Raw genomic sequence first — 11,349 nt, 5'->3', positions numbered from 1 at the left:
GGCTCTCAGCCAGTACTAACGCCTTGCACACGAGTGGATGAACCAGCAAGCAGGCCTCATGAACTGGGCCGCTGCTACCGGACCACCTCCCCTGGCCGTGTGACCTGATGGCATGATGCCTTCCCCCAGGGGACATGTATTTATGCGAAAACTGGACGGGTCTGACTGAAAGGCAGCACTGTTCTCAGCGGACACCAAGGGAACCAAGATGCCGAGTGACCCCCCCCTGGCCCCCCCGCCGTAAGCAGGCGCAGTGGTTGCCTATCCTGTCCCTGCCCCAGCCAATGCAGGCAGTGGTCCAGGGTGGGGACAGGGAACCAGAGTGCCTGTCCTCTCCCCAGGGAGAGCAGGGCTTCAGGGCAGACAGTCTGGAAGTGGAGGAGCCTGGGCATCCCCTACCTGGTCCTTGACACACACTGTGGGCAAATAGAAATGTCCAAAGAACTGGAGCCTTGGTCCTAACCTGCCACGCGATGCCCCAGGTTCACCAGGCAGAGCACTGAGTGTGGGCCGTTCGGGGCCTCCGCCTCCACCAGTCATCACAGATGCGTCCCCATTACGTGTACCTGATCATGGTAAGTGACTATGGGTGCTGAGTCTCTGCAGTCGTGTCCGACTCTTTGTGACCCTATGGACTGTAGTCCGCTGAGCTCCTCTGTCCGTGGGATTCTCCAGGCAAGAATACTGGAGTGGATTGCCATTTCCTCCTCCAGGGGATCCTCCTGACCCAGGGATCAAACCTGCGTCCCTTGTGTCTCCTACATTGGCAGGTGGGTTCTTTTATCACTAGCGCCACCTGAGAAGCCCCTAAGTGACGATACGGGCCTTCAAATTTCACCGCTGGGGTTCAGAGTGAGGGGCCCCCCTCTCAAGCCCCAGGAGATCCCGTGGGGACTCAGAACTGCATGATGTCTGGGTGCTGTGGAGGGAAAACACACAGCCCCGGAGTCAGAGACCTCAGTTCACATCACAGCTCGGGCCTCGCAGCTTTGTGCCCATGGCCAGGCCCTCGCCCTGCTCCATCTTCCAAACATTTCAGGTCACTATCCCTACCTCAAGGTGCGGTGAGACAAACGTACAGAGTTAGCCAAGACCTTGGCACCCAGCACGCACACTCAGTAACGCCAGAGCTCCGGGTCACCCTCCCTGCACCATGCCTGCACCTACTGACGACCAGATCCTCCTGTGAACCTTGGTCTCATCCTGAGGATCTTTCTGGCAACCCTGCGCAGCCCTTCCGAGGGAGAGCAGCATCTGAAAACTCCCTGGGGTTCCTGGGCCCCCCATGAAGACCCCCACTGCCCAGGGGCGGGAGGGGAGCACCCTGGGCCCACTCACAATGAGGATGGCCACAAAGCAGGCCAGTGTGGTGTTCCAGTCCCCGCTGCCCGTGGCGGCCGCCTTGCCCACCAGCACACTGTAGAAGATGAAGTCTCCGAGGCCGAGCTTCACGCCCCCTGTGTGGTGGAGAGAGAGGGAACCCGTAGGTCTCAGAAGCCCTGGGAGGAAGCAGCAGAGAAGGCTGACCCCAGCCGAACAGCCCAGGCATGTGGCTCAGCCCAGGGGACCCAGGGCCCAGAGGCCTGGGGACCTCAGAGGGCTGATGGGTGGTGTCACTGCCTAGCCCACCTCACCTGGACTCTGGAACAAGGATTAGCTGTCTCAGAAAAACAGCAGCCAGTGGGGAAAAGGGGGAAACCTGTGGTCTGGCTGACTTGCATTCTGGGCTATGCAAAGCCAGCATTTCTGATAATTCATGCAAAACTGGTGCTTGGTACTTGGTTTGAGTAAAGACAAGAGTGAATATAATCCATTGTCCAGGGCTGGTGGGAAGTTAACCAACTGAGCGGTGAGTATGAATTATAAATGCTTTTTAGGAAATTTAATTTCTTTGCTTTTAAGAACATATATGATAACCGAGGTCCTCTAGAGACTAATATATAAGAGGTAAATGTATAAGAGATAAATGTATATTGTAAATCAACTCTGTTGTTATTGTGTAGCCGCTAAGTCATGTCCGATTCTTTCGGCCCCATGGACTGTAGCCTACCAGGCTTCTCTGTCCATGGAAATTTCCCAGGCAAGAGTACTGGAGTGGGTTGCTATTTCCTTCTCCAGGGGATCTTCCTGACCCAGGGATCAAATCCACTCTCCCACATTGTGGGCAGATTCTTTACCACTGAGCCACCAGGGAAGATAAACGTAACTTGTAACTAGTGTATCCATTAGTGAAAAGGAAATGAGCTTCTAGAATGTTTTGTTTCCTTTAGTACAATTGCCCTGTACACCTTCTTATAGGATAATTTCATTCATCATGGACAACAAAAATGCTTATGAAACAGACTCAAATGGAATTGAGCGGGTCTGCATCAAGGAAACATGCTCTGCCCCGTCTGAACCCAATCCCCTCTCCTCTCTGGGCTCCAAGCAAGAAGCACCTTACCCTTCCTTCCTTAGTCTGTCCCTTCCGTCAGCCCCACCACTCCCAACTTCCTCACTTTGGCAAACTTGTAAGCTCTGCCCTCTTACAGAGACCACTGCTCCTGCGGGTCTCTTGCTACCACCCCGGCTCCTGCCTCCCTGTTCTGCCTGCTCTCCCCTCCCTTCTCTCTCCCTTTTCAATCAGTTCTTTCTCAAAGGAACTGTGCTCACCTAGCAGGCACTTCGGAGACCTGAGGCAGCAAGTCCCACATCCACCAATCAGTGTGCTCAGGCAAGGCCATCACCAGGCCTCGGTGGACCACCACCCCCCATGCTGTCTATCTCAGCACCCTGCCCTGTCTACTCCCCAGGATTCTCCACAAGCGACCTTCCCTTCATCCCTTTAACATCGCCCACACAGGCCCTCTGGTCTCCACTCTGACCCTGCACCCTTCCTGGGTACCTTGTGGGGACCCACGTATTTCACAAGTACATCCTGGTGACTCCTCTTCGGGCCTGGAACCCTGACCTTCCTGAGCACTACTCCCCCTCCTGAGTCTCTGGCTTCTCCACCTGAGGTCCTCCAGAGCCTGCCACCTGCCGGCCCCTCCTCTCATCCCTCTCCCCGCCTCCCTGTCCATCCCTTGTCCAGCCGGGTCCTCCTGCTGCCTCCCATGCCGGTGGTGGTGCCCGAGTCGTGCCCTTCTGGCTCTTCCCTCACCCAATCCTCCAGCAGTCTGTGCTCCTGTGGCCACCTGGGATCTGTCTGGGATGCAGCTCTGCTCACTTTAATTCCCTGCAACAAACCCCTAATGGTTCCCCATAGCCTCCAGGATGAAGTCTGAACTCCCGTGAGTACCGCTCACCCTTGAAGGTCTGGCCCCCAGCTTCTCTGGCCATTAAACATCCCAGAGCTCCCAGATGGCTTCCTCCCCTCTCATCTGAGCCTTTGCCAATGCTGTTGTGGAACAGAATCTAACCAGCCTTTGTCCTTCATTCTGGGAGGGACACCAAATCCTTGGAATTTCCCCAGGGACGGGAGTATCTTTGTTGTTCAGCAGCCCCTTGGATCATTTATGCAAGTGAGAGGATGGCACTGCTGCTGTTGCTGCTGCTGCTAAGTCGCTTCAGTTGCGTCCAACTCTGTGCGACCCCATAGACGGGAGCCCACCAGAAAGACCAACCATGTGATAAGGAGGTTGGGACTCCAGGCTAGGCTGAGTCTGGGGAGAGGAGGCAGCCTGGAGATGAAGTCCAGTGTCATGAACAAGGACTCAATCCATTATGCCTATGTAATGAGACCCCAGTAAAAACTCTGGACACTGGAACTCGGTACACACATCCATGTGCAGGGGTGGGGGAGATTCCCGGGTCCCAGGGGCAGAGGGCACCTTCCCAGACCTCACCCTATGTGGCTCTTCATTTGGCCGGCTGGTCCTCATTTATATCCTTTATAATATCAATAAAGCTGTAATGATATGTATAGCACTTTTCTGAGTTCCGAGAGTCATTCTAGTACATTTTCCAACCTGATGGAGTTGTGAGAATCCCCAGATTTGTAGCCAGTCGGTCAGAAGTGTGGGTGGCCTGGAGACCCCCAGAGCTTGTGGCTGGCATGTGAAAGGTGGGTGTGGTCGTGTGGGGATGGTGCCCACGTGGGATCCGTGCTGATTAGGGCGGGGGCTCAGCGCCAGGCCTATCTCCGGCCCAGCTGCCTGTGTGCTGGGTGACTGCCGACTTGTCCTTCCAGTCCAGCCTCCAGCCAATTGTCTTCCCGACGTCCGTCCTGAGTACTTTTTACCTAACCTCCCCTGACTTGGGCTGCTCCGTGGGGAACTTCTCAAGGGCAGCAGCTGTGTTAATCCAGCAGCATCTCCCTGGCTCCCACGTGCCTCCCGGCACACACTAGTGGTCCATATATGTGTGCTGGTTGGTTATGTTAATCCACTTGGAAACATAACCATTTATCAGAAGGTCTTTGGGCGTGTCTTCAAGATTGTCTTCCACACCTGCTCCTTCTGCTCCCAGCCACTCGGGGCTCTGCCTGGGGGAAGCCTGCACCCCAACTCTGCCCGTCTTATGCTCCATAGCCCCAGTGTGGGGCAGTGCTGGTAGCGCCGGCCCGCGCAGCCCAGCTCACCCCCAGAACACAGGACCCACGCCTGCGACCCCACAGCTGCACTGGGACGGCCTCCGGCTACTCGAGCACACACTGTCCCAGCCACAGCCCTGCCCCTCCCCGTCGTCTCCCTCCTCCCGCACAGCTCAAACCCCTCCCCATCCCACGGCTCCCACTGCTCACAGGACACAGACGAGAACCCCCATCTTGATCCAGAAGGCCCCTGGAGCCCCTGTCTGTCTCCCAGCCCCATCTCTGCACTTGGGTCTCAGCATCCGGCTTCCACTTCCTCTAAGTCAGCCCCAGGGTCACTGCTCCCAAGGCACCCTCGGCTGGAAACCAAACCCCTTTGCACTGTGTGTTCCCCTCTGTGTCCTCAGCCTCTGGAGCTCAGCTTAGAAGTTACTTCCTCAAGAGACTTCCTCTGACCCCTTCAAGCAGGTCAACGGCCTTGTCAGTGCCCCTACCACCCTATGTTCTTCTGAGCGGTCCTCCCAGCTCCCGAGAGAGTGGTTAGTGCCCATGCCCACATAGCAGCACCCCCAGAGCAGCACCCGTACGATCACCCCCCAGTGCAGAGTGGGCATACGGCCAACATCTGTCACACACGAGGTAGCCTGGGCGTTAAGTCCCCATGGTCTGCCCATAGGACTGCGCCTTGGCGGGCTTCTCTCTGACTTTGTAAAGCATCTCTGATGTCAAACGGGCTCCTCCCTAACCTCAGGAAGCCCCACCCCGGGCCCCGCAGACCGTCCATCTGGACACCTTACTTTCCTCCTCTTCCTCCAGCTCCTCCCCCGGGTAGCCAGGCAGCGGGGGCTCAAAGACGTCAGGGTACGAGGGCTCCCCAAAACTGTCATAGGAGTCTTCTTCTGGGTGTCCGTTGTCATGTGAGGAGGGAGAGAGACAAGAGGGGGTCAAAGGGTTCTCTGAGCCCAGGGCTTCCCTGCCCCACCCTGCACCATGCCCAGCCCGACACAGAGGATTCTCCAGACCACACAGCAAGGGATGGGAAGGGAGAGAAGCGGGGCTGAGGCAGAGGAGCGAAGCTCCACCTGCACCCAATCCCTAGTGTGTGCGTGCCCGGAGGCAGTCTTCCCTGCCCTTCCTGTCCTTGTGCCTCTCAGAGGGGCCAGGCAGCTGAGCAGGGTGTAGTGAAAAGCACCCCCCATGATGACAGGCTGTCAGTCCCCTGATACTCACCCATCTCCGGGTCGTAGGGGAGCTGAAGGGCTCCCTGAGAGGAAGGGTCCAGCTTGGCCATGCCCACGGTCCAGACCATGGCGGCTGGGGAAGGAGAAAAGGGTCCAGCCTCAGACACTACTAACTATGGCTGCCCCCGGGGCGAGGGAGGCAAGTGGGACAGTCTGTGTCCCCAGAAAGCCTGCACGGGACCCTCAGTCCCTGTGGGTATTTGCTTATGGCCTCTGTTATGGGGCCTCTGGGGGTCCAGACTCCACTGCACATCCAACACGCAGCACAGTGCCCACCACAAAGTGCCCACCATCAGTGCATGCTTGCTGATGCTTTTATAAATAGAGATCCCTGCACACTGGCCCTGAGGCCAGCAGCAACCCCGAGAGTGCTTCTTTAGAGACTGAGCTTCAGTTGTTGAGAAAGCCCAGGGAAAGGCAGGCATCCTGCCACCCACCTCCCCAGACCCCTACCCTGAACAGTCCCTCCCCAAAGTCCCTTTCCAGGGGCCTGGAGAGCTGAGTGGGTGGCCTCGGGCTCATGGGAACGCGGCCCATGCCCACTGCATGAGTCTGGCTGAGATGAAACTGCGGGCGGGCCACACTCCTGGAAGCCCTCTTCCTGCTCTAAATGTCCAAGCTTCTTCCTGAGCCACAGCAGGACGCAGCCCACCTTCATCTCAGGAAGGTAGACCCCTTCTGGGATCACCAAGGCTGCCTCCCTTCCTTTGGTCAGGAAAAAGGTTAACTGTCTCCCCATCAACTCTGAAAGCCAAGGCCAATGCAAACCCTGGTTCCCACGTCTGAAGGAAGCACGGGGGTCACTCACATGAGTATATGAGGGCAGGGAATATGGGCTCATTTCTCTCCTGCGCGGTTTCCACGAGCATCCTCAGTGGCCCTTTGGGACACAGCACAGCCACAAGATCTGGGAAAGCAAAGTCATCCCTGGCACATTAAGAAAGACGTTTATTCCCAGCCAGCGCTCTAACACCAGGCCCAGGCGAGTGTATCCTGGAACCTCAGGGCAAGGCTCTCCAACCATGGCCCCCTGTTGTTTCAGCAACCCCACCCTTGGGTTTCAGCCTCAATCCCTAGAGCCTGCACTGGCTGGAGCCCATGGTGGGGTCTGAGCGGGCTAACTGCAAACAGGGACTGCTGTTGTGTGGCTCAGAGACCCAGAGGGTGGGCTTGAAGTCCCATTTCTCTGAGCCCCAAATTCCTTATCCTAAGAATGTAAGAAGCAGTACTGGTGATGGTAATCTCACTAATACAGTCGGCTTTCCAGATCTCTGGGTTCTGTATCCATAGATTCAACCAGCCGTGGATCAAAAATTTCAGAAAAAAATTCCAGCAAGTTCCCAAAACCAGTATTTGCTGCACACTGGCAATTGTAAATGTCATTTACATTAACAGCTATTTATATATCACTTATGTTGTACTATATAAGTAATCTAGAGATAATTTAAACTATTTGGGAGGGGACTTCCCTGGCCCAGTGGTAAAGACTTCGCCTTCCAATGCAGGGGTGTGGGTTTGATCCCTAGTAGGGTAGCTAAGATCCCACATGCCTCACAGCCAAAAAAGGTCAAAATATAAAACAGAAACAACACTGTAACAAATTCAATAAAGACTAAAAATGGTCCACATCAAAAAAAAAAGTCTTAAAAAAACATACAGTATTTGGGAGGATGTACATAAGTTATATGCAAATCCTATGTCATTTTATGTAAGAGATTTGAGCATCCTTGGACTTTGGTACCTCAGGGGATACTGGAACCAGTCCCCCAAGGATACCAAGACAACATTATACTAATTAAAGAGCAGCTCACATCTGGGGTACTCACTATTTACTGGTACTGTGCCCAATCTCAAGGTTGTTCTGAGAGTAAACGACATCTGACATACAAAGTGCTTAAGGGTGCGAGTGCTCAGTAAACATTTGCTGTTATTAGTAATCATGTCAACAGTCATGATTCCATAGGACCTGGTTTGTTTTTATGAAGGTGAACTTCTCAGAAGGGAGACCATCCAGGCCTCCCTGGGGGGTTGAAGGGAAGTGGGGGGCACGTCTCAGCACCCACCAAGCCTGTCTAGCAGTCAGGACTCAGCCCTGGATGTCACTCCACAGCCTCCCACCAGGCTGGCGGCCCACCTACCATACACGGAGATGGCGCCCAGAATGACCCAGGCGGACCACTCCGGGAGGTACTTGATGAACACCAAGGCCATGAGCGCGCTGATCATGATGAGGTAGGCCTGCTGCAGCACTAGGGGGCCCTTCCAGTGGATGCACACCATGCCCACCGCCCCGAAGTTCCAGACGGTCAGGAACAGGGTCGGGTAGTCCATGGCCACATTGTAGGTCTTGAGCACTTCCCTGTGGGACCAAAGTGGAGCCCGGGGGCTGGGGCACTCACTGGAGATGTCAGACCCTGAGGCAGGCAGTCCAACACCCTCAATCACCAAGTCCCAGCCTGGGTTTTCCCAATCTCTGGCTCATTTATTAACATCGCCTTCCCCATTTCCATGAGCCCTACAGGCAACCCCTTGAAATACTTTCTGAAACAAGGTGGGGAGTACACCAACATCTTGTCCTTGGGCTGGACGACCCTCTGCCCGAGGAAAAGATCTTTGGAAAAGTGTTTTCTCCTGTGCCTCCAGTCTTTTTGGGCCCCTGGGTTAGGCTGATGTCCTAAATACAGGGCAAGAGAGACCACCTTCCCCCAAAACTAGGAGGGACCCAGTCCCAGCCCAAAGATTGGAATGTAAATTTTGAGGCCTTTCTGATCCCTGCCTCTGCTGGGGTTCACAGCCTTCTCTGTGATGACTCTGAGTCTTTGTTTTAAATCAGGAACTAGAAGGAGACGTGTGGCCCAATGAAGGGCTCCACTCCAGTGTCAAGGAGGCCAGGCTCCTGGAGCAGCAACAAGGGGCAAGCATGGAGCCCGAGGGGCGCCCTTCCCTCCCAGGTCCTTCAGACCCACCCAGGCCACAGGGAAGGGGTCTCAGGGGACCTGCTGCCGCCGGCAGCCACTCACCCAAGGTCCTCCTGCCCCCCAGCGGCCACTCACCCGAGGTAGATGTAGGTGAAGAGGAAGAGCAACATCAGAGAGGACATGATCAGCCAACCGTGGATGAACTGGGTGGAAACAGGCATTGTGACGGCAGGCCCCCAGGCCCCTGGTCCTCGGGACTGACTCCCAAGCCTAGAAACCCTTCCTCCTTAGGCTCCTCCTGCCTATGCTGGAAGGTGGCTGTTTTACAGGTAAGGAGGGCACAGACATTCAAGGCATTCTCTCCAGGTAACCCAGCAAGCATACAAAGGAGCTGGAAATCCTTCATGCCTAAACACCTAGCTCTCTACTTGGTCACCTGGAAAGGACACGCTTGGCACATTCCAAGCTCTAGAGAGAAAGCTGGCTGGGTTTCTGTTCCCACGTGCTATGTCCCCAAGTGTGGGCAGTGAGACAACAGACACATAGACACACACTAGCAGGAAGAGATAAAGGCTGTGAAAAAAAAACTGGCTGGGCAAAGTGACAAGAGACCCACCGCTTCTATTTTAGACACAGTGGTCAGGGAAGGCTCCTCCTCTCCTGGCCCAAATAAGGGAGGGTCAAAGGTGATGGGGGGGGTCCCTGCAACCTGCCTCCTCAGAGGACAGACCCGTCAGTCACCAGCTCGGGCCACTGGGGACCGCAGCGGCCACGTGGTTGTCTGTTCAAAGCAGAAGGGGCAACGCCGGTATGTGCTGATCCTCCCTATCCCACCTGAGCCTGCCCAGACCACCGTCACCTCTTGTCCGTGTCGTGGAGTAAATCTGACTGAATGGAGGCTCAGCAGCCTCCCAGCAGGTCCTAGCGTGGTCATGTGACACCTGCTCACCACGGCACTGCTGGCTCTCCCCTGGCCCCACGCCTGGCTTGTCCTCATAAATATCTCTGCTCCAAACAAAAGCCCTCCACCCTACTTCCCACCATCCATGGCCACCTCTGCCTCAATCACAAACTCTGCCCTGGTTATACAGGCAGCTATTTACTAAGAAGCTCCAGCTCCTGGACGTGCCCCTCCCACTGCTCACCCCCACGCTCACCCCCAGCCAGTCCCTCTCTATTTGAGGCTCTCCATCTCTCTCTACCTGCTCCACAGATGCCAGCAGCCTGAATATCCAGTACTGCACACGCCTGTGTGTGAACAGTTTAAAAATCAGTAACGTCTTGTTCAACTTCCTTTCAGTCCTCATGGCTTCAAAGCCTTTCTCGGGAGAAAAGCCTGAAACTCGTGCCTAAAAGCTTATGGATCTCTGTGAACGATTTGGGCTAGGTGGGACTCAACTCCCCTGTTCCTCCCCAGAGCTGCTGTGCAGAGCAGGGCCCACCCAAAGGTCTCTGGGAGCTGGAAGACCTTGGTATAGCAGTTGTACACCCCCAGCTGAAAGGCAAATGGGAAAATAAAAATAAGCTTGGAGGGGAAGTATATGTTGAAAGGAGCCTAAAATAGAAAATCTGACTTCTTCAGAAGGAGAGGCAAAATAAAATTAACTTCTGAATATGAGAAGTGACCCTATGAACGCAGCATGGAGGAACTCAGTGAAGTGGGATTAAGTGTAAGTGGAAAGCACAGGAGTATCGGGTAACCTGTGGTGGGGCAGGAGTCGGGTGGGAGAAAGTACAGGCAAACCTCAGGGATATTCGGGTTTGGTTTCAGATCACAATAAAGTGAGTATCACATGAAAAAGAGTCACAAATTTTTTGGTCTCCCACCTCATGCAAAAGTTAATGCTTGAACTGAGGTCAATTAAGTGTGCAATAGCATTATATCTAAAAAAATGTTAAAAACAGCATTAATTAGAAGATAATGCTGTTGCAAAAACAGCACCAACAGACTTGATCAATGTAGATTTGCCACAAACCTTCAATTTGTAAAAACAAAACAAAACAAAACACAGTATCTGTGAAACCCAATAAAATGAGGTATTGCTCTAAAACTCCGAGGTCTATTTTACAGGAAAAAAAGAACTCTGTTTAAAAAAAAAAAAAATCTAGGGCTGCAGCGTAAGAGGCCCTGAGGCATGAAAGCCAGGGCTGCTTTGTAAGAAGCCCTGAAGCATGAAAGCCAGGGCTGCTGCATGAGAGGCCCTGAGGCATGAAAGCCAGGGTTGCTGCATGAGAGGCCCTGAGGCCTGGCAGGCAGGCAGGAGGCAGACCGGCTCACCTTGTAGCAGCGGTACTTGTAGAGCACAACCAGGAAGATCGTCATGGTGACAATGACGCTGATCATGATGAGGGTGTTGAGCACGGAGTTGAGGAGCCGCTGGCCCACTGAGGGCGTGTCCTCGGAGAACGGGGTATAGATGCTGAGGAAGGAGACAAGGGCTAGAGCTCTGCACCCGGCCTGCTTGTGCCCCCCAGCCCAGGGAGATGCAGGCGCCCTGGGCACCCCCAGCCCTCAGCACAGCACTCTGGCTGTCCTGGTGAGTGCTGCCCACCATCCTCACGAGCTGTCCTGCCTCCCTGGCACCTAACTCCAGCTTCTAACTGAGCTGATGCAGCCACATGGGAGGGCCTGACTGGTCTTTACCACGGCTTCCCAGGCCCCCACACCAACTAAAAC

The 11,349-nt window shown here is 54.7% G+C and overlaps 1 protein-coding gene across 3 annotated transcripts in view; it reads right to left on the bottom strand.

The window, feature by feature from the left end:
• Positions 1-11,349, bottom strand: part of PSEN2 (presenilin 2) — a 21,825-nt gene that overhangs the window by 1,075 nt on the left and 9,401 nt on the right. For all 3 annotated transcript variants that reach the window (XM_010852876.1, XM_010852877.1, XM_010852875.1), the window contains 7 exons: positions 10,951-11,092; positions 8,808-8,875; positions 7,893-8,113; positions 6,563-6,661; positions 5,744-5,827; positions 5,311-5,412; positions 1,339-1,457 (listed from right to left, as the gene is read on the bottom strand). In XM_010852876.1, the coding sequence (XP_010851178.1) occupies positions 1,339-1,457; positions 5,311-5,412; positions 5,744-5,827; positions 6,563-6,661; positions 7,893-8,113; positions 8,808-8,875; positions 10,951-11,092 (835 nt within the window). The remainder of the gene's footprint in view (positions 1-1,338; positions 1,458-5,310; positions 5,413-5,743; positions 5,828-6,562; positions 6,662-7,892; positions 8,114-8,807; positions 8,876-10,950; positions 11,093-11,349) is intronic.

This window comes from Bison bison, unplaced genomic scaffold, assembly GCF_000754665.1.
Source record: "Bison bison bison isolate TAMUID 2011002044 unplaced genomic scaffold, Bison_UMD1.0 scf7180017864317, whole genome shotgun sequence".
In the NCBI taxonomy this organism is placed as follows: domain Eukaryota; kingdom Metazoa; phylum Chordata; class Mammalia; order Artiodactyla; family Bovidae; genus Bison; species Bison bison.
This window is presented reverse-complemented; position numbering and strand designations above follow the sequence as displayed.